The following is a 23,327-nucleotide window of genomic DNA, read 5'->3' as shown; positions in this document are numbered from 1 at the left end:
GGTTCTTTGGTTGCAGAGTTCCTTACGTAAATTCGGATTTTCTGTCTAAATTTTCTAAGAGAATTTTATGGACAAAGACTTTCCTTCAGTATTTTACGGGTTGAATCTTGTGCTCGCAGTTCATGTGAATATTCTGAGAAAATGTTATAATTGCATTTTAATCTAGAGACTTGTGAGCCTGCCTATTTACTGTTGAGGTTTTCTGCAATCCTTGTACTAGAGGAAGTGTCATTTTGTGTAAACCAGGAAAAGAAATTGGTTCAAGTAAGTCTAATTGCAGAGTTGCTGAATGAAGATATCCCTTTCTGTCTCTTACAACAAAAATTTAAAATTTAATTTAAAATTGTCAAACAATGATCATGTCACATCTGGAAATTTCAGGTTTTTACTCCCTTGCTTTTTTTCCTAATTACCTGAATGCTCTGGATATTCAGACTTTCAGCTGTTTGACTTTGCTGGAGGTAAGGGAAGGTATCCAGTTTATTTCACTTTTCTCAGATGTGACTCATTTCTTTGACATAAAAATCCTTATCTCACAGGATAAACCTCAGGAATTGGTTTGAAGAATGAAGACAAACCTGGCTTTTATGAGAATAGGGAATTTTTTTTATTGGAAGCATAGTTTCCAACAAAGAGTCAGCTTGGAAAGCGGTAGGATTTGTCCCAACTTCCCAGTGGAAGGTGAAATAAGACCACAGATTTATCAGCCTGATCCTTAGAGACAACATTCAGAAACACGAACTGTTAGTTCATCCAGTGTTCTCTCCTTTCAGATGAGGAGATGTAGGCCTAGAGAGATTAAGTGACTTGTTCACTTCCATTAATTTTTGGTGGATATAGGCCGGGCATGGTGGCGCACGCCTGTAATCCCAGCACTTTGGGAGGCTGAGGTGGGCGGATCACAAGGTCAGGAGTTCAATACCAGCCTGACCAACATAGTGAAACCCTGTCTCTACCAAAAATACAAAAATTTAACTGGATGTGGTGGAGGGCACCTGTAATCCCAGCTACTCGGGAGGCTGAGGCAAGAGAATTGCTTGAACCCAGTAGGCGGAGGTTATAGTGAGCAGAGATTGCACCACTGCACTCCAGCCTGGGCAACACAGTGAGACTCCATCTCAAAAACAAACAAAAAAAGAAATTGGTGGATATAGTATTTCCCTAAAGCCCTGGAGAACAGGTGGTATATACAGTATTGTATGGTGCTATACTGTCTGATATTGTGTATACTGTTACCTTAACACTCTGTACTTGGGTAGCTTTGATAATGCAGATGTAGAAATTGGTAGTGATGGTGGTAATGAAGATGAGGATGATCATGAAAATCATAAGAGAGCAGCTACCTGACATTTATTGAGCACTTACTATATGCTGGGCAACATGCTTACAGCTATTGGCTGTAACACAATAATTTTATTATTGCCCCATTTGACAGATGAAGAAAGTGAATTTAGAGGTTAGACTTGCCCGATGTCACACAGCTGGAAGTAGCAGAGTTAGCATTCTAGCTCATATTTGCCTAATTTCAGACCCTGAGTTCTAAATTATGAGGCTTACCACTAATTATTGGGGAGGGAAAGGATAGTGTTTATGAAGCTGAGAAGGAACGTTCCTGAGTGGCACCAGGAATGACCTGGAAGAGTGAAAAGCCCTCAGAGGGATTGGACCATCCAGTGCTCATAGGGGATTATGTAGATCAGGTGAAAATTGGACCTGCCTCATCAATCTGCAAGAGAAAGTGCAGGGTGGAGAAGAAACCTCAAGGAAGGGGGTTGAGCTTTGAAAGGAGAGGTTGGCTACAGGTGCTGGAGGGGCTGATGGAATGTAGATGGGGCAGAGGTTGAGATCCTGGCCCTCCCATGTCGCACACCTCAAATTGAGGCCACATGGCTGTCAGCGAAAACAGACCCAGGTGCTGGTTTCAATAAAAGGTGGGACTAGGACGCAAGGGTAGGGTGGGCAGAGAACAGCTAAGGTCTGAACAGCTCTGCAAACTAGGTACATGGCTCCCAGGATTATCACACACATTTTTCACATGGGAAGACAGAATTTTTGAGACGTTAAGTGACTGTTCTAAATCATTCAGCTGAGGCTTTCAGTCCCCATATTTGGAATATTTGGTGTAGAATTATACAGGCTTGGCTACGGAAGGCATGACTCGGGCAGAGAGAACTCGAGGAGCCAGGAAGAGGGCAGAATAGGCACAGCCTCTAAACCAGCAACCATGCTCACAGCAGACCAGAAGCCCAGGGGAGAACATGTGTGTTCAAGGTGGTTGCATGTTCATGATTATAATTACACTAACACCCAGTAACAGAGAGGTTACCTCGTGGTTATGAGCCTAGGCTCTGGAGCCAGCCTGCCTCAAGTCCTACCTCTGCATCTTTTCGCTGTGTATCTTCTATCAGATTGTTTTCCCCCTCTGGGCCTCAGTTGCCTCTTGTGCAAAACTGGAATAATAATTATACCTCATAGAATGTTGTAAGAGTTTAATAAGCATGTAGAGCAGGAGTCAGAAACCTTTTCTATTAAGGACTCAATAGTAAAATTTTTGGCATTTATGGCCGTAGAGTGTCTGTCATGACCACTTAACTCTGCCATAAGCTGGTAGAAAATTCAGGCATTTAAAAAATCTGTTTGCCATAGGAAATTTGCAAAAGCCCACAGCAGGCAAATATCTCTTGATTTATAAATGAAATTGTATAAAATAGTAGCCATAGAAAGTAGAGTTCTGATTCCAAATTATCAACACAGTCGTGCAGGAAACAGGCAACTTTTTAAAAAATACAAGGTTTTAGTCTGTGTAAAGGTGATTATAAGAGGTATGTTCCTTCTACAGGTCTGCTTAGCTTTCTCCTAAACACTGCTTTTGATTTATCCAGCTCATCTTTTTTTTAATAGAAAATATAATTTGGCGGCCAGGCTCGGTGTCTCACACCTGTAGTCCCAGCACTTTGGGAGGCCGAGGCAGGCGGATCACAAGGTCGGGAGATTGAGACCATCTTGGCGAACCAGTGAAACCCCGACTCTACTAAAAAATACAAAAAAAAAAAAAAAAAAAAGTAGCCAGGCATGGTGGCGGGCGCCTGTAGTCCCAGCTACTCTGGAGGCTGAGGCAAGAGAATGGCATGAACCTGGGAGGCGGAGCTTGCAGTGAGCAGAGATGGTACCACAGCACTCCAGCCTGGGTGACAGAGCTGGAATCTCAATTAAAAAAAAAAGAAAGAAAGAAAGAAAGAAAGAAAATATAATTTGGCAAGTTGCAGCCCATGGTTAAATAAGTACCACCAGAAAGTCTGAAAATGTATTTTCCATTTATAGAAAAAAGGGTTACACTGACTTAGAAATGTTTTATGTTGACAGTATCACTTAAAGGAGATATACCTCATTCTTAATGTGAGAAGTAATTGAGAAGTGTATCTTGGAATCATTTCTGGTAAAGAATTCTCTTGCCCTTTCCCCAAATTAAAAAGAGGAAGAAAACCAAATGAAGTACAAAAGCCTTAAATTTCAGTGAATAGACAGCTGTGCTATCTATTCAGGCTTTGATGGTGGGATGGGTGGGCCCCATATGAATCCATTGTACCCCAAATTATGTAAGCTTCAGAAGCAGTTGCACTACACGAAGTCCAGAAAATGTAGATGGCGTGCATTTAACGGGGCTGACCTTGGTAAATATAGAGTTGTGGACGAGAGAATGGTTTTGTGATACAACTTCACCAAAAGCAAAGTGAGGTCTGAGTAATGATACACTTTGTATGTAGTTTACAGGGAATGGAGACTTTTTTGTTTTATTCTTTTAAAGGGACTCTGGAAACCACATCTAATTCCAATCTAATGAAACACTTCCTAATGCCAGGGGTTTCTCAGGTCAGTGTCCTAAGAGAGGCATCTCATGCCTGTCTTGTACTGGATGTCCTATGTACAAAACACTGACCCTGGTGATGTTCATGGTATTCTCGTGCCTCTTTTTTATCTGTTGGACATGAATATATCAAGGGTCAGTTAGCTCCCACTGTGTGCGGTAGAGAGAGGTACGGAGAGAATACTGAGATGTCAGTTCATACATCTCCATACATGTGAGTGTAATGGGGATTTGGGCTTTTCTATTCTGTTTTAGAAACTGAAAATCAAATCAAATCAAAAGATGGTTTTTGACCAGAATTTATAAATTTCCTAGTGAGTGTTGGCACTGAAATTTAAGGAGCAGATGTATCTTCTTGAAATTCAGGAAGCTTACATGAATTCCTAATGAAAAACAAATAGCTTTTCCAGCAAAAAAAAAAAAAAAAAGGGGGGGGCCGGGTTTCTCTGTGATGTTAATTGTACCAAGTTCTGATTATGTGTTTCAAATCACAGTAAAATTCGAGGAAAGAGGATTTTTTTTAAGTTTGCTTGTCTGGGAATTGAGACGTGGGAGTTCAGGAGTTCTGGCCCAAACATGTGCTTCTGAAAATGGGGTAGACAAGTGCACAAGCATCTGCATGTGAGGATCCGCATGCGAAGGTGCACGTGAAGACCACAGCTTCCTTTCCTGTCCTCACCATGTGAGTGCATCATTCTTCAACAGTAGTTCAGTTCAGCCTTTCTTAGATAATAGCCTTGCAAGTGAACGGACAAGCAAAGGCAGTTGCTGAGTAATAAAGCTTCCGTGCTTACGCATCCAAATGTTTAGGATACACCTGAGATGTCTCTCTTACTGAATAGAAACAACATCCCTGGAAACTCTAGACCTCTGAGGCACCCCAGCCTTCCCAGGTGAGTACATTAACCTTTTCCCTTCTTGACATGCTGTGGAATCAGCTGGAATGCTCATTTCATTGTAGCCACTGGACAAAAATGCAGCTCGCCCTGGTCACAACAGTAATGACAGTTAAAGTACGGGAGTTTGTCTAAGAGGGGGTGAACCCTAATGGTTGAAAGGTTGACAGCTTTCTGAATGTTTGCCACCTCTTCTTAATAGCAGCTTCACCAGAGCAGTTTGGCAGAGGTAAAAACAAAACAGTTATACTGCTTGCAGCTCTAGGATTTTAAATCACAAACTGTGTATTCAACCATCCAGTAGACCAATGAGAAGTAAAGAATCCTAGCTGAAGGTGAGAAAGTCTTGTGTGTAAAGTTGATTGCCCTGATCTCTTTATGTGGTTATGTTCTGCTAATAGGCAAATTCACTTAATTTTTACATGGTTTCCCCGGATGAGCTGTTTACATAGTTGCTTGTTCTTCTCTCCCCTTCCCTCGTCTTCCCTGCTTCTCTGACCAACACCATCTAGACCTAGTGAATAGACTTTAGTGTACAAATGTGCCAAACTCATTTCATGCGCACGAGCTGTGACTCATTGTCAGTCACCTGGAGCCTAGGGGGCTTTCTGCATTAGGAAACCTTTTACTCCTAATAATGCTGTTTTCTGGATCACGAGTAACGCTCAGCCATGGCTGTGCTAAATACAGAAATATCTGTGTTCTAAAATCTCCATCTCCACAAAATTAATCTGATGCTGATGCAAAGGGATCCATCTGCCGAACATTTCCCAAGAATATGGGAGAAGGGGCAGACACAATTGAGTATGCAAAGGTGCATTTAAACATTTTAACCCCTTTGAATGATGAGTAGGTTGAGTATTTCTCAATGTAGCAAAATGTGTCTGGCACGCCATTGAGCAGGCATATTTAAATGATTTCCCCGTTCTTCCACCACATAAACAGTGGTGCAAATTTTCTTATGGAAGGTGTTGTTTCTCCATCTGTATATTGCGCTCCAGAGCTTTTGCTCCCAAACATACCCTTGTATTGTTGGGGGATGGGAGCACTCAGCCTCGAGGTTGAATTCTGTCCCTTATTCCACTCACCCTCTCTTTCCTGGCCTGTTTCTTCATCGGTCAAATGGGGACAGTAGTAATGGTAAGTCATAAGATGCTTGTAACTTGGCAGATATGTGAAAATTGTCCAGCATAGCTTTTGGCACATAAAAGGAGCTCTTCCAAAATGTTTTTCTTCTTTTGAGGGTTTCCAGGAAAAAGATTTTGAGGAAAAAGGTTTCAGGCCTTATTGGATTAAAGTCATGTTCATACCTACAGATTGTGGTTCTCTCGAGAGCAGGCACTGTCTGGTGCAGACTCTGGGAGATGTCCCCTGCAGAAACCTAAGTTTTAACATAACCCATGCTAATTACATCATGTCAGTGACAGTGGGCATGGCAGAGCTGCTCCCGCCCCTGACAGAAAATAGTGTATGTGATTTGTAAATGAACTGTGTGCTCACGTGTTCTCTGGGAATGTAAATATTGACTCTAAGGAAGAACTGAGATAATTTTGTGGTGAGATAGTTTCTAGTTGTTTAGGCTTTCATTTTGCTTTGTTTTAATTGCATACACATTGAAACTATATTCCAGCCTTGGCCAAACTTCAGTCATTCAGATACCACCATCTACCCTTCTGTTATCCATGTTGTTATTTAATATTTTTATTTAAATCCCCTCTTTTAAAATGTAAACTTATTTGCAAAGCAAACCGTCTCTTTCTTACATAAATAGGAAACAAGTATCACATGCAGTAACTAGAAGGTGGCCTTGATGTGCAGTGAAAAACAACATCTTCAGATCAACTGAAGGCTCCAAGGCCTGAAACTCATGTGCAAGAGAGTGACTAGCAAGTGTGTGAGAGGCGTTTAAGACAGTTTCACACCAAACAGAGAGGTTCTCCTTAATATAGACTCCTGAGACAAGTTCGGAAGGTTTTCTTGTTTGGATTCTTGTGTCAACATATTTTGTAGATTAGACCTCATTGAATGTCATAATCTCATCTTTTATTGATGTCATTGTCATTGAGGGGTTTTGTCATCCCTTTCCATAAAATGGCACTGGAGACAAAAGAAAAGAAAATTCTACACATTGCTGGGCCAAACTGTGAAACTGTATTTAAAACAGAACAAAACCCACAGTTTTGAGTAACTCTTTCTCAGTTAAGCCTTCAGGTTGAAAACAACATTGTCAACCGGGCATAATATTAATTCCAAACCCACTGAAAGGCATCAGGCAGAGAAAGGTTGTGACAACCCCCGCCATCCCACTAATTGCAGTTAATTGTGTCTGCCTGGGTGTTCCAGTTGCTTGGTGTGCCTGGGGTCTTATTGAGGATAGGAACTGTGTCTCAACACTACTATAGCATTTCTCGTGAATTCTTAGCCTAGTAAGATGCATGTGGTCAATTCCATCAATAGTTCTTGGGTAAACTTGAAGCCTCCCGCAGCTTGCCAAGCAGAGCAGATGCATGTCCTTGGAAGCACTTGTGATCCCCTTTGCTTAGGCTGTCAAACAGTGCAGCTCTGGGCTGTTCCTGGCTTGTAGGGTTAATGTCGAAACTCATAGGCTTAAGAGAGTCCATGATTAAGAGGCTATTGTAAAGCTTACACAGAATATTTAGTTAATTACAGTTCTTCGTTTACCCTCTCCTGCCATTTGCATTTGCAAGGAATTGAGAGAGCCTGCTGTGTTTGTCTTGGAATGGATTCTCCAAAGACTTAGAGACCTACTTTTCCCTTTCCTTATCAGGTCCTCTGGGTCCGAGCCCCTGACCCAGGGAGTGGGACTGAACAGGAAAAAGAGGAGAAAGGAGAGTTTGCTCATTCACATTTCTGTGTCTGGGTGGCTGCGTCTCTTGCTGCAAAAAGGCCAGTGAAGGATGAATCATCTAGTTTGTCCACTTTTGCATATATATATATGTTTTGTTGGAGTAGATAACATGAGAGTATACCATAATTTGTTCTGGGAAGAGTTGTTAATGATAAAGAAAATTTAGTTTTCCAAACAATATTTTTGAAACTTGTAGTGATACTTATACCTTAGAAGAAACTTATCACACTGTACAAAAATTAGGACATTTAAGATTGATATTTAGTACTTTGTTTTTTAAATTCTCTCCCTGCTGACTTTCCAGATATGCTCCTGGAGAATTTTTTTTTTTTTTTTTCCCCACATACCCAGCAGCTTTCCCTCCATGGTATAGAGCTAGCCAAAGATTTTATTTGCATTACATAAACATAACTGGTTATACTACAGAGGGCTATTTTTGGCAACAGGATTTCTGTATTTGATTTTTTCAGTCCTAAAGAAAAAAACATGTATTAAAGATATAAACTTTTTTAATGTAAAAATTATGCATTTTCATTTTATAGAAAATATAGAAAAATATGTGACAAAGTGAAATTCTACACCCCAAAGCTAATCACTTAATATTTTGGTGTGTTTTTTTCTTTTTATGCATAGAAAAAAATTGAGGTCATACCATTTAACTCTTGAGTTTTTGTATTTTTGTTTCTTGCTCTTGTCTGCAAGACATAAGTTGAAGTAAATGGTATTTAATGTTCTAAAATCACTAATTACAGAGTTAAGTGATTTTAAATGATGTTTTAAAATTTTATTAAATTGCATACCCTTTGAATCATAACAACATAGTCTCCCACATCTTTAAATATTTTTCAGAATTTAATGTTAGTCATAAGACATAAGATACAGCCTTTAAATAGTGAATGGCAGAATGGCAGAAAATTGTCCATGAGATTAATTGGTTAAAAGTGCTGAGATAAATTCCAGCTTTGTAATTACTTTTCTGTTATTTACGGCCATTAGTTTGATTACATAGTTTGTAATATGAGGCCTTGGATTTAAAGTGTATCATTGTTAACCTAAAATGGGAATAAAGAATAACCACATGCTCAATTCTATTGCCACATAAGAATGAAGAACTCATATCGTAAGATGAGAAATAGTCACAGAAATCCAACTTAAAAACTAGTGATCAGGTTCCAAGCGAAGATATTTCAGATTTTATTAACTTGAAGCAGCTGTTGTCTCTAATATGACACACCCCTCAGAAATGGAATAGGTCTTATGAAGAATACTTGTGTTTTTTTCTTTTTAAAAGCAGCTGGCTTCCCATCATTGAGCTGTTTTTGAGTTCAGGAACCCCAGCTCTTCGCCTTTTCCTTGTGAGAGGGAAGGCTGAGGCCCTAGAGACTTTTCCTGGTGCAGCTGCTGGAAGGACAGGGTGAAAGAGGAAAAGAGCCTTTGACCAAGTTCTGTGCAGGGTCTGGGCACAGTGGTGAGGGCATTGGGAAAGAAGGATGGATAAACCCTCCCTGCATCTATGAGCACCAGCCTTGCTGCTGGGCATCTCATTGTCGTAGACTCTCAGTAATAGGAGACACAGGACAGGAGACAGTCCCAGGGGCATGTGGGAGGGGCTGGAAAGAGGAAGACAGGCAGATTCCAAGGGGCAGCTGCCAGGAGGGAGGGCTGCTTCTCAGTCAGGTTCAGGGTTCCACCGTGGAATTCCAGGAGGAGTACTCTAATCGCAGTCTCCAGCATTCTTGAAAGAGACAAGTGGGGAAGACCCTTGGGCTGGAATGTACTGGAGTTCCTGGCTCGCTGCGGTTGACTTGCTGCCTGACCTCTGGTGTTCTTCAAAGAGTTGCTCAGATGTCATTCTTCAGGGCTAACTTTGATTCCTGGCATGAAATCATCTCCATGCACTGGGTGGTTGTCCCTACCACAGTTTCTAGTTATGTATTAGCATGATTATTTGAGTAATATTTTCCTCCCTGTATTTTATCCAACATTCTATCCCCAGCACCAGGCCCCATACCTGGCATCCTGAAGTCCACTGTAAAAATTCATCAAAGCAAAAGATGACCTTTTGAAGGTCATTTTACCTCTCTTTGCTTTATTTAGCTTTCTGAAATCTTTTGATAAAAATATATATGAAAATTTTGGGAGCTCTTTTTTGGGTGAGGTAGCATTATATTTTCCAACAGGAAAAGGACAAATTACTATTTGTATTATATATTTATTATATTTCAATATAATTATTATAAAATAATTTGCTGTTTTATATAACTTTTATATCCTTAGTTTCTGAAACCATTTTTGGAAAAAAAATCTTAACTTTCTATTTAAATATTTTTCTCAAATGAAAAACTTTCATAGATTATGATTATTACTTATTAAATATGAGATTTTCTTCATGTTTAAGCCACTAGAAGAATTTCAAAGAGGAAAGAGTGTGTTGGCAATCATTACGTTCATTTTAAAGATGAGGATATTGAAAGTTAAGAGGATTTCTCAGCCAGTGGTGAATTAAGGAAAGAAAATTGGGAGGTAGGGAGCATTTCTAGGAATGTTCTCTTATGAATCCTTAAGCATATTTTGTAATTACTGCCTTTTCTGAATCACCCTCTTCAGTGATTAACACAGTACTCTGCATGTGTTAAGTACTGGAGTTACAACTGAATTTATGTATGTAAGAACAATAAGGATGTGAAAGGAAGATGTATATCCAGCTATAGATAGTCTTGTGTTTAAGCCTATTCTTTTTATTTTTCTACAGTTTAGATAGCTGCTTTCAATTCAGAAATAGAAAACCAAGGTTACCATTGACTTTCCTTTCACCTCTCCAAAGTTCCAATCCTGAACTTCGATCTTTTCCTAGAGCTTTCTCTTTTTCTGCTGTTAAATTCACTGGGTATATTTTCTGTCAGTGTTACCTCCCCAAAGTACAGGATTTGGTACACATGCTGTTGGTTGAGACTCAAGCAATGTGGAATTGGAGGTCATCATACTGGAGCAAGCCTGAAGACAACCCTTGTTTTCCATAAGGAAAGGATATACCAAAGAGAATAATACTTTTAACAAAATGTCAGTGGGAAAGTTTTAATTACTTTAGAGAGTTGGATTCTTTCTAAACATCCTGGACTGTAGGAATCTCTGCAAATTAGGATTCTCCCTACAGGTTTGTGGATTCAGAGTTTGGCTCTGCATTTCAATAATCATTGCAGCTGTTTTGTTCTGTTGTTTTACTTTGAGAACAAAGGTGTTTCTTCTGAGAGCTTCCCCAGGGCCTCACACTCAAATTTTCTTCCTTGTCCCAAGTGACATGGCAAGTTTTAGTAACTAGTGCTTGTTCTAGGGAAACAGAGTTATGGCTCCAAAATGTTCCTTAAAAATGTCAGTGATTATAGTATAATCATCCTCTCTGAAAGAAAAAAAAAAAAAAAACAATTACTGGCTCTGATTCAAAAAATAACACCACTTTGGCTATAAATCCCCTAATTGCCTCTGAAAAGCAAAAACAGACATGTTTAATTTTTCTCTCCCCCCTGCAACTTATCTGCTTTGTCTGGTGATTAAAATAGGCGACAGCCAGTCAGGCCTGTTGGAATCTGGTCCCTTCCCTGCCACTGAGGCCTTGGGCTCAGACCTCATCATATGGAAAAATGTAAGAGAAAAATCTCATTGTTATCAGACATGCTCTCCAAAAGTCACCTAGAACAGAATTGTTCTGGTTCACCCATTTGGCATGATGTAAAAGCAACACGTTTTAAGAATCTGGTAGTTTGATCATCATGGACACCTATCCTTCCTGGAACTTCTTGTAACTCATTCTACCGATAAATTACCAAGACACGGAGAATGTGTGAAAGAGCATAGTCACTGCCCGTGAGTGTGGAGGAAAATTCTGGAATTTGGCTCTTATCTTTATGTCTTGGAGGCCTTTCTAAGTTGGGATATAGAAGTCTCTACCTCAGTTTTGAAAACTGCAGTGTGACAATCCATGGTATAGATATTTATTTCCTTAGCCGTTCCCTTTGAACATACATTATGGTTTGTTTCTCATTTTTCACTGTTGCAAACAACGCTGTGCACCACACTTCTGTGAAGAGTGACGATGATGATGATGACGATGACAACAGCAGCAAGCGAACGCTGACAGAGCACTTATCTGTGCCTGGCCTTGTTCTCATCTTGGGGGGTGGTGTGTGTGTGTGTGTCCTCTCTCAACAATCCTGTGAGATAGATATTCTTATATACCTTCTTATTCTCATTTTATATTTGAGTAAAATGAGGTGCAGAGAAGTTTTGTGACTTGGCCAGTGTCACAGCTAGTAAGCTGCATAGCTGGATTTGAATCCGGGTGGAACCTCGTGGGTATATATAAGACTGTAAAAATACACGTTCCCCTTCGCCAGGCCTTTCTTCTGACCTAAGTGGTGGCCATTCTCCCCATCAGTCCTTGGCCCTCTGTTCTCCATGTAAGGCTGTATATAACCTTCACTCAGCAGCTCTGTGCTGGTCATGACCAGATGTCCAGATCTCATGGGCCTCTACTTTGCACCTCCAGCTGCCAGTGAGATAGTTGTATATAGTTGTCAGTTTCTTCCTTCCAGCCCCATTCTTTCTCATTCTTGTTTTCATGAGTCCTTGTGCCTTCTGTGGCTCTGGCCAGCATGAACTTCCTGGTCATATGTTTGCCATGCGTGTTGCAACATCTCCTGTCACCCTGTCCATGCCTTCCTCACCTATCCAAATGCTGCCACTACTTTGCCAGAGCTCAAGATAAGCTACTCCCTGCCCCCTTGGCCCACTCCTCCAGCCTGTGTTGCTGTTTCTGCCTGCATGTTCTGAAATCACACCGCAGAATTCTTAAGGATATAAACTGTGACATTAGAGGGCTTGAGTTCAAATACTGGGTCTGGGCTACTTTGCTTTGCTGACCTTTAGTTTCCTTGTCTCTGAAATGAGGATGATAGTTCTTTTTTTTTTTTTTTTTTTTTTTTTGAGATGGAGTCTTGCTCTGTCACACCCAGGCTGGAGACCAGCAGCGTGATCTCAACTCACTGCAACCTCTGCCTCCCAGGTTCAAGCGATTCTCCTGCCTCAGCCTCCTGAGTAGCTGGAATTACAGGCATGCGCCACCATGCCCAGCTAATTTTTTGTATTTTTTAGTAGAGACAGGGTTTCACCATATTGGTTAGGCTGGTCTTGAACTCCTTACCTTGGGTGATCTGCCTGCCTCGGCCTCCCAAAGTGCTGGGATTACAGGCGTGAGCCACCACATCTGGCCCATAATAGTTCTTACCTCAGAGTCAGGAGGAATAAATGAGATCGTTGTGTCAACCATGTTAATTATCAGAAGCTTAAGCACTATTCTTAACTTGGTGCATGACCTTCCCATGTTGGTGCATTTTTATAGGCTATTTCTGGAGTTAAGACATGTCCGCTTACTTTGAGTCAAATATGAAATGTTTTACATTTTCGAAACACTTTCCCTTCCTTGTAGTCTCTACCTTAACCTTTAATTATTCTATTTTGTATATTGGCTTTGCCTCTTTAAATTATTCGGACTCGGGTCACCTGATACTCCTCTCCTCACCTGGGAATCAAGCCACCATGGTGAGCACCTAGTAGGTTGTGTTATTGTTGTGTGATGATCCTTGGTGAGTCTCAAGTAGGCTGAAGCTGCATGATGAGTCATCACACTGAGCAACTGTGCTTGGTAGGACTATGTTGTTTATACTCTAATAGAAACATTTACCTTCCTTCTGAAGATCTGTTTTCCAAACACCTATCTGAGTATCTTCAAATCCTAAACAGTATTTATGAATCATACTTCTTCCAAGGACTAGCACCTATTCTCCTTGGGCAAATAATCCATAAGCAGACATCTAGATAGGTCCAATTAGAATTCACTAACATGGTGATGCCTTGTCAGTAATGTTTTAATCATGTTTCTCTTACGTGCTCCAGAATCGCATTAAGAGTGACTGTTCTTTTGAAAGCTACTGTGGACACACACTCACATGCACAAAAACCTCATACACACCATAAATATATGTTCTTTGTATTTTGTATTTCTTCCAGAGAAGAAAACCCCCTAATTTTACAGGGTCATGAGGAATGCATGAGATAATTATGTAAACTCCTCAGTGAATCTGCTACTTAGTCCAGTTATTATCCCATTAAAGTTAATCATGAAGGCACTTCATGAAGGGGGAAAGTTTTGAGTGGTGAGAAAGTTCCTAGGGTAGAAGAAGTATAATAGTGATTATGTATATAATGCTATTTCCCAGGGACTGTTCTAAGGTATATAGGTACACACACACACGCACGCACACCTACCTTTAATTCCCACATGAAACCTAAGAGTCAACATTTAGGTGGGGAAACTGAGGTCCTGAGATGAGTGGGAGGATAGAAGAGGAGGACTTGAGAAGGAGAAAAGGAATGTGCCCCAGGTGATTGGAGTGTTTCCCTGTGTGGTGCTGACCCTAAACTCAGGACTATCCACAAGGAAGAAGAGGCAGTGAAGGGGGATGGGAGGTCATAGGCATCAGTCACTTGGACAGGCATCAGTATTTCAGCTCAGCCACTGCCTAGCAGTGTGGCATTGAGAATTACTGACCTTCTCCAGGCCTCAGGCTTTTCACAGGTACAACAGTGGAAAGATAATGGCCTTTGTGTTGCTATGAAAAATAAATAAAATCACAGGCAGGTATAACCATAGGCTTAGTCTACTGCTTCAAGGAGATGGCATCTCAAAAATATGAACCTTTAGCACGTTCAGGATTTTCTCTGTAGACTTCTAATATTAGAAGTGGGGAAATAATTATATGTTTGTTTTTTTCTTTTTTTTTGAGACAGGGGTCTCTGTTGTCCAGGCTGGAGTGCAGTGGTGCAATCACAGCTCGCTGTGGCCTTGACCTCCCTGGCTCAGATGATTCTTCCCCTTAGCCTCCCAAGCAGCTGGGACCACAGGCATGTGCCAATGCCACCATGCCCAATTAATTTTTTTTTACTTTTTTGTAGAGACGAGGTCTCACTATATGGCCTAGGCCAATCTCAAACTCCTGGGCTCCAGTGATGCTCCCACCTCAACCTCCCAAAGTGCTGGGATTACAGGTGTGAGTCACCACACCTGGCCTCTATAAGTTTCAAATGATGCCAAAGGAACATTAAACAACGGTAGCTATTACTTTCATTTGACAAAGCTGATGATTTTTTGCTACATTGACTTTTCTTGGTTCCCTCCCTTTTTTCTTTCTATACCGAAGTATTTCAAAGGTCATCCAAGACAGTGTATCATTTTCCCCTACAGACTACAGTATCCACCTCTCAAAAAATACATTTTCTTAATAAGCCACAACAGGAGTGACAAAATTAAACCTAAATTAAAAATTGGCAATATTACATCTTTAGCCCTGCACTACAGGGATGTTTAGCTGGTTTACTTGTTCAAGTGATCTTGTTTCACTCAAATTTAAATGAATGACATCACAGTTTTTACAACTTCAAACATAAGGTGTTCCCTGAAAGCATCCAGCGATGTTCTGTACTGTTCCATTTTAACTAGTTTTCCTTCTTTTTTTTTTTTTTTTTTTTTTGAGACGGAGTCTCGCTCTGTCCCCCAGGCTGGAGTGCAGTAGCGCAATCTCGGCTCACTGCAAGCTCCGCCTCCTGGGTTTACGTCATTCTCCTGCCTCAGCCTCCCGAGTAGCTAGGACTACAGGCGCCTGCCACCTCACCCGGCTAGTTTTTTTTGTACTTTTTAGTAGAGACGGGATTTCACCGTGTTAGCCAGGATGGTCTCGATCTCCTGACCTTGTGATCCGCCCATCTCGGCCTCCCAAAGTGCTGGGATTACAGGCTTGAGCCACCGCGCCCGGCCTTAACTAGTTTTCTTTCTAATACTCTCATCATAAACATTTAAAAGAAAAATAACATTCTGCAACATTCTGCTTCTCCAGGGCAGAGACACTTCAGAGTATTGCTGTCTATATGACCCTGTTCCAACAAATCTGCTGTTTCCTGAAACAGCCTGTTTTTGTTTTAGTTTGGTTTTGCTTCTGTTTCAGTTTATTCATCCTTTCCTTACCCAGATCATTGGCACTTCTGTTTCTTTATAATTCACAAACCTGATGTTAGACCGGGACATCTTTGGGTAGAAGCCCCATACACAGGCATGCCTTCATTTTTTAGAAAGCAGCATTGAATCCATAATAGTAAGTTGCTTTGGGGCAACTACTTGCAGTTATTGGCAATGTCTGCTGCTATGAGATTTCGCTTGAAGCTGCACAGAGCAGGTCTGCTTACAACAGTGGTTTTCAATTTTGCCTTTGCAGTCAAATCAGCTGGGGGGCTTTTAAAGTAAAGACTGAGGCCTGGGCCCTGCCTTAGAGATTTCTGGTTTAATTGGTCTAGGGTAAGACCAGGTATTGATTGTTTTTAAAAACAACTCACCAGGTGATTGTAATGTGCAGCCAGGATTGAGAACCAGGGCCTTAGAGCAGCCATTCTCAAACTTGAACGTGCAGCAGAATCACCTAAAGGTCCTGTTAAAACGCAGGCCACTGGGCCACACCCCAGAATTTCTGGCTCATGAGGTCTGGGGGTTGGGGCGTAGCGGCGAGACTCTGCACATCTAACCAGTTCCCGGGCGATTCTGCTACTGCTAGTTCTGGGAACCCACTTTGAAAACCACTGGCCTACAGGGATCTTTCCAGTAGCTTTATAAGATTTCATAACAAGAAAAAAGACAGGATTTCCTGTGTGTTTAAGTAAAACAACTGTTTAAGGCACAAATATTAAAATATTATGCTTCCCGGTTCATAGGCAAGTTGGACCATACCCTTTGTTTCGTAAGCCAACATCTGCACTAACAGGCAGCCAGGACCCAGGATCTGAAAGGACACGGATAAGAGGCAGGTGAGAAGTTGGTTTTTTAAATAAAAAATGCTACAAGGATCTATAGAATTGTTACTAAGATTCACAAATTACCTATGGATTCTGCAGCTTTACTGAGATACGTAGCTTAAGACGCGATGAATAATTCCCTGGGCAGCATGAAATATGGCACAGAAGTGCGAAGGTGACTCAAACAAACATGATACCTGACCCCCTAAAGAGGGCAGTTTTCCTGTGGATTGTACAGTCTGTGATGAGACATACCAATTTCTCATTTAAATGCACACCCTAAATTTCTCTTTCTCCAATTTTTGGGACTTCCAGTTCATTTCCTTTTCCAAACACTTCTCTCCGTCTTCGAGTGAAAAAGCCATTATGAAATGTTTGGCATCAAAGGATGCCACCTTTGCCAGTTACCAGGAGTGTACTTGCTGCATCATCATCCATTTGTCCTCACCTGATTTTATGGAAGTGTGAACTTGTATAAGCAGCTGTTCTGTGTCCAAAGACTTGGGATTTGGGCTTGTAGGGTTGGACTTTGAACCTAAGCTTTCAGCAGACAGTGCAGCTTGATTCACTCTTTCTTCCTGCCATGCAACTTTTCTCGGGTAAATTGCCCTTTGCTTGCTGATAGGGAAGAAAAGAGCCTATTCTATCCATCTGACAGACCTCTAATGAATAGTAATCATGAAAATTGAAGTCGTGCACTGCCACTGCATTCACCATTGTTATATTAGCAATTCCTGGACTTCACGAACAGAGCACCCCTTATTCTGCAATTAAATGAAAAATAATGGCATCACTTAGCTATAAGGAAGGAAATGTTCAAGTGCAGCCTCTGTATAATTAAGCTTAACATTATTATCAACAGAAAGTGATTGTAGTTGTGTTCAGAGGCGAGAAGAGATATGCCACCAACCATTTGACCTATCAAAAGAAAATGGCTTTTGTGATGTTTTATGTTCTTCCTAACAGCCAGCCTTGTGCCTTGCATGGAGCAGATGCCATTTTCTGCACCATTTTCTGTCTTTTCCAGCTGTTTTAAAGTTCTTTCTCATCAGTTCTCATGACTGCCTTTGTAACACTTGTCTGTTTCCCATTTTTCCTTATGTCTTCACCAGCATCTGTTGTCCTGCTTTTTGTTTTATCTTTTTCTTTCTTTGGCAACAATCTATTTTCTTGACTCAGACACACTGGCTTTCTGACATATAAAATTAAAACGATCCATTTAATTTTTAACTAAAACAGGTGTTGAGTGATTGACCCTATCAAGTGGCTCCCTGCAGAAACCTCATTTTCTCCTAGCTTCTTTATTGCCCCCTCATAATTCATTAGCTTAATAAATGCTTGTGTGAAAAGGCAGAGGCCAAGATTACCAATCTTACAATATGGATGTCTGCCCACTCCCTCTCCAGCCTGCATCCCAGGGAAGTCAATTAGGTTGAGCTCTCCGCAAGACAGTCAAAGCTCCAGGGTGTGTGCTACAAAGAGCCTCAAATTAGTGAGTGCTCTAAAGTAGGATCCCTCCTTTGCTTCAGCATACAGAGTGTTCACCTCAGGAAAATGCTGCCTGCATCCTCTTTAGTGGAATCTGGGGAAATAAAATGTCTATATCTTCTGCTTCATGACTCCCAGCAGCCAGCAAAATATTCAATGTTTTGGAGCTGGTTACAAGAAACTTCCAAATCCTCAAACATCATCAGAGACAGCCACAGACTCCAAGCGCCTGTCAGATTTGGGTATGTAGTGCTTGCTGTCTCTCTATGTAGCACCTAAGGTTAGCTGGTGGATATCAAAGCCCCATAGAGGAAGGGGTGCAGGTGTGGGAGTGTTGGCCTACTCTTAATTTCGGTTTAGCATATGTCTGAAGCTTCCCCCGCTTTAACATTTTCACCAGAGCCCAGACTTATCTCGGCAAGCACTCCCCAACCTCTTCGTTCTGAAACCCCTGTGTATTATGAAGGAAATGAAATCCATATGTTTCTGATTCATTTACATGTAGCTCATCAAAATGTAGTTTTGTAAGAGCTCTTTGGTGTCCAAGAAGCCTTTGGAGCCTTTTTATAAGACTTTTAACCCTCCCCCACTTCATTCCCCTTAGAACCAGGAAGTTGGGACTTGCCAAGAGTAAATAAAAGCAAGCTTCAGAGTTGACTCTGGCTCTGGCCTGACCCTTCTCTGGTCTGAGTCTGCAGTGGATTCAGCTTCAACAACAACAGAAAAGACTGTCTTTATTCTTTTTCTGGAGCCATGGAAGTAGGCACTAATCCCACTTACAGCCCACGTGACAGTGAGTTTGGGCTCACAGCATCTCTTGGAGGCAGCCACTTGACTCTATGCAGTTGTTTCCAGCTGAGCCTCTTCCCTCTGTCCTGTGAACAGAGAGCTGATAGAACCAGATGGCCGCACCTGGACCAGAAGCTCGAGAAGGAGCTCCTTGAAGTGGTCCCCCTCATCTACCCGCTTACAGGCCACTGCACTGTATCTCCAAGACTTTCCAGGCCAGATTCTTACCAAGGGACTGCCTATGCATCAGGGACTTGTATCTTCTCACTGGGACCTTGACAGAGGCACCCACAGCTATACCAGGCTTCATGGTGGTATCGTTGGTGCTGCTGGCACTTAATGATACTTTCTTTCGAGTGTTTACTTTTTCTTCTCGAGTGTTTAGTTTTTCTTCATCAGGAAAGGCTTATAAGCTTTAAGGAAAAAAAAAAAAAAAAAAAAAAAAACTACTGCCGTGAAGACTCCAGAGCTTTTACTCTGAAAAAACCACAGAAATGAAATGAGTCAACCTATTTCCAGAGTTCGGCTAGGGAGAGATCGTGGGGTATTTTTTCTCCTCTATTCTAGGATGATGAATTATGGAAAGCCATTCAAGAGCTTAGTATTCCTTACTTGGGCTGTTGTCATGAGTGGGGTAAAAGGAATTCTGCCCTCATCTTTGCACATCCTGGCTTGTTTCCCTGATTCAGAGTGGTGCTGTGCCTTTCAGAGGCAGAACCTGGGTGCATGGAAATGCATAGGCATGTAGTGGGGAGAAGAGCTGGACCTGGGAGTTCTCACCTTACCTTCCAGCTGCTGAACTCGGGTGTTTTCCAGTTTTATTTCTTCATGTGGATGCTTACGGTGTAATAAAATCATCCGCTCACTTATAAATTACATCAACTCCAAGCATGTATCTTCAGAAACATGCTTCATCTTCCAGGATACAGAATTTGGTAGTAATTGCTCAGCTTCAGCGTGAGGACACTGCATTTAAATTTTACCATACACATTTTGTGTTGTATGTAAATGGGAGAATCATTCTCAGCAGAATTTTTGAAATACTTCAGGGCAACTATAAAATGTTTTAGACAAGTTGGAAAGGAGTCTGCAAATTACGTATTGCAAAACCTTGAAATCTGAGCTTCACCTGAAATCCCATGGCAGGGGAAGCCATTACAAAAAACTTGTGTTGAAGCTGTTTCCTCACTGATGAATGGGCATGGCACAAGTGTGCTTGGCTTATTTGGTTACATTTATTTCTCAAAATGAACAAGCCAGCACTTTTATGATCTAAGGATAGACAGCTGTGAGTCCATCCAAAAAGTACTTTCAAGTGGCTTTGAAATTTGCCTTATGTTGATCATTTGATGCAGTGTGGTGGTGAGATTGTCTTCATTTTGTGTTGCCTCCAACAGGTCCGTACTCTCCAGTAATATTGGTTTACAGATGATGAAGCACTACACACATCTTCCATTTAATACCCTCACTGGGTCGCCCGTGGTATCATGCCAGGTGGAGAAACAGAAGCTAAACTTCCTCCAGTGAATTTTACCCAGAGTTATTCATTCATTGACTTGCTCATTTATTCAACATATATTGAGTGCCTACCCTGTGCTAGGCCTTATTCTGTATACTGGGGACACAGTATACAGAATAAGACACAGGAGGCCCAAGTCCAAGACACAGGAGGCCCCTGCCCTCAGGCAGCTACTGCTCTTATGGATGGAGCTTATTTGTGTTTTAGCATTCCAGGGGGTGGCAGAGCCGGATGGTGAACCTGGGCCTTTTAGCTTTGTTAAAAAAAAAAAAAAAATCCTTCAATCCTCCCCCTCACCTCCCACCAACCCCCTCCCCCACCCCCCCCACTGATAAGTGTCTTCCCTCAGAACAACCCTTCTAATGTGGTATGGAAAAAACTCTGCCATGGCCCTCAGCAAAATCCACACACTAAAAGCCTTTGAGGGAAAACCTTTTTCATCAGAAAGTTGCTGTGGTCAAGAAGTTTAAAGATCCAGGGACGTTTGTTGACATGTTTTGAGTACTTTCTAGTTGATAGAATCTCAAAACTGGAATTGCTGTGGTGTGCCCTGTGAAACTTCCTTTTTCTTGCAGGTCAGAATGGTTGGACATTGGCAATTCCTCATAGTACAGACTGTGACATTTCCCTCCTCTTTGTATCTGGTGTGTAGTAAGTGCTCAGTAAATGTACCCAGAATTGCTGTTATGTCCCAAGCACTCAGACATCTCTGAGCAATCTTAACCATTTGCCTCTTGTCCAGTTTGCATTTTTTTTCTTATGTAGCTAAAGTTGTAGAACATTTTATTAAAACTTGGTTTTCATAAACTTTACAGCAGTAGCTAATAGGATTTTTCACAGTATGATCCTCCCTTCCCCAAAGAGTTTCTTAAACCCTCTGATCCCCAGATTATGACCTTTCTAGGAAAGAGGCTGCTGTTATTATCACCTATGGAGGCTTTAATGAAAGGGGCCCTGGTGGTACAGGAGATAAAGCAGGCTCGAATTCAGCACCATCCTTCGTGGTGGCGGCTTCCACTCATCTCTCCCCATTAGAGAGAGGCGCTGGTCAGGAGACACCAGGCGCTTGGCATCCAGTGTGGGCTCAGTAAAGGTTAGCAATGATTTTTGTTATTGCTACTAAATGCCAGTATAGGCAGGCATGCTGTAAAATGAACGGGATAATCTAAGTGAACCTTTTTTTCCCCTTTTATTTCTTCCCTTTCACATCGTTTCCATTGTTTTGTTGTTATTTGTATATATGTGTGCATGTATTGGAGATGGGGAATACAGCTATGGAGGTTTTGAAGAGGCACAATATTGGGTTTAGTTTTCATATCAAATCTCACACATTCTGAAATCTGTGAAGAAGTGTGTCACATGGTGATGCCTGGCATATAATCAGCTCCTCAGAAAATGCTGTGATTAACAGTAACTTCAACAGATATTTCCTTCTCAAAAGAAAAGCACATGGTTTTATAGCATTTTTAAATGCCAGGGCATCTCATCAGCTCAGTCTTTTCAGTAATTAAAAAAAAAAAAACCCAGATAGTGGAAATTCAAGGTAGTCAATGGAAAAAAATTCGATAAAGCTGAATATCTTGGCACCACAGAGTGATGTCCTTTGAATGTTTATCATTCAAATATACATGACAACACCAAAAAGGAAAAAGCATGTGAGGTGATGGATATGTTAATTAGCTTTATTTTGGTGATTTCACAATGTATACACATACTATCCTATCAACTAGTATACCTTAAATTATTTTTATTTGTCAACTATACCTCCATAAAACTGGGAGAAAAAGCCACTCTTTTAAAGGCTTAATAGGAAAAAAAAATCCAAACATACATAACAGTTCAAAATGCATTGTTAAAAGAGCAAGTTTAAAAATACCGTGTATAATATGGTCTCATCTGTGTAATTTAATAATGGACATGGGAGTAGAATAACAGTAGGAAGAAACACACCAATGGTGTGGGGTTGGATAAGCACACAAAACTTTAACTAGTTTCTTTGTTTTTGAGACAGAGTTTCCCTCTTGTTGCCCAGGCTGGAGTGCAATGGCGTGATCTTGGCTCACTGCAACCTCTACCTCCTGGGGTCAAGCAGTTCTCCTGCCTCAGCCTCCCGAGTAGCTGGAATTACAGGCACCCACCACCATGCTTGGCTAATTTTTGTATTTTTAGTAGAGATGGGGATTTCACCATGTTGGCCAGGCTGGTCTCAAACTCCGAACCTCAGGTGATCCACCCGCCTTGGCCTCCCAAAGTGCTGGGATTACAGGTATGACCACCGTGCCCGGCCAGCAAGAGAGTCTTAAAATGCCTTTTTTTAATGTCATGGTCCACGTGGAAGATTTGTTTACATTTAACCTATACATCTTCTAGAACAATCAGTTACTGAAGATCCACTGAGACAACGTGGTTGGCCTGGGATTGATGCCCAGGCAGTGTGATAGTGGGGCTATGGCTCGTGGCAACCATGTAAACAAACACATCCTTGTATTCTTGCCCAGGCGCTGGTTACCTGCTGCTTTCTGGTCATCTAGAGAGACCTGTAAAATATTTCTACTGATTTCATTTTTGCTTTGCCTTTCTCTGCCTGTAGTTATTTAATAAAGCCATCAAAGTGGGAATTGCATTGTGTACTTTTTTCCTTAGGTTGTTTATAGAACTGTGAAGACCTGTCCTAATGCAACCCCATTAAGAGTTCCCTCTGCAGAAAAACTCCAGACTATTCTTATCTTCTCTTTTTTCCCCTCATAATTTTAGGTTCTAATGGCATCTCTTTTATCAGTAGCTCGGGGTCTAGAATATTTCCAAAGCTCTTTTGAAAATTATTACTTAAATACAACCTTTTAGCTTGCAACTCTGCTGAAACTATGTCAAGCACCCATAGGTTTCTAGCATTTACAAACATTTACATAGTATCAGAAAATTGGAAAGTGGAAATAAAATAAGATGTGGTCTCTGCACTCAGTGACCTGTGCAATACATTGAGCTAAACACCACAGTGTAAAATATTAG

General features: G+C 41.2%; 1 protein-coding gene across 4 annotated transcripts in view; it reads left to right on the top strand.

Annotated features, from left to right (window-relative positions):
* The window catches only part of LOC105479592 (PDZ domain containing ring finger 3), a 239,846-nt gene that overhangs the window by 58,031 nt on the left and 158,488 nt on the right, over positions 1–23,327 (top strand). Inside the window, exon 1 of one of the 4 annotated variants that reach the window (XM_011737614.3) lies at positions 4,307–4,758. The exons of 2 other annotated variants lie outside the window; for them this stretch is intronic. Coding sequence is in view for 1 of the 2 variants with exons in the window: in XM_071092090.1 (XP_070948191.1) it covers positions 20,900–20,962 (63 nt within the window). In the remaining variant the exon portion in view is untranslated. Of the gene's footprint in view, positions 1–4,306; positions 4,759–20,627; positions 20,963–23,327 lie in introns of those variants that run through there. One more of the 4 variants, XM_071092090.1, reaches the window with a different exon arrangement.

This window comes from Macaca nemestrina, chromosome 2 (assembly GCF_043159975.1).
Source record: "Macaca nemestrina isolate mMacNem1 chromosome 2, mMacNem.hap1, whole genome shotgun sequence".
Taxonomy (NCBI): domain Eukaryota; kingdom Metazoa; phylum Chordata; class Mammalia; order Primates; family Cercopithecidae; genus Macaca; species Macaca nemestrina.
This window is presented reverse-complemented; position numbering and strand designations above follow the sequence as displayed.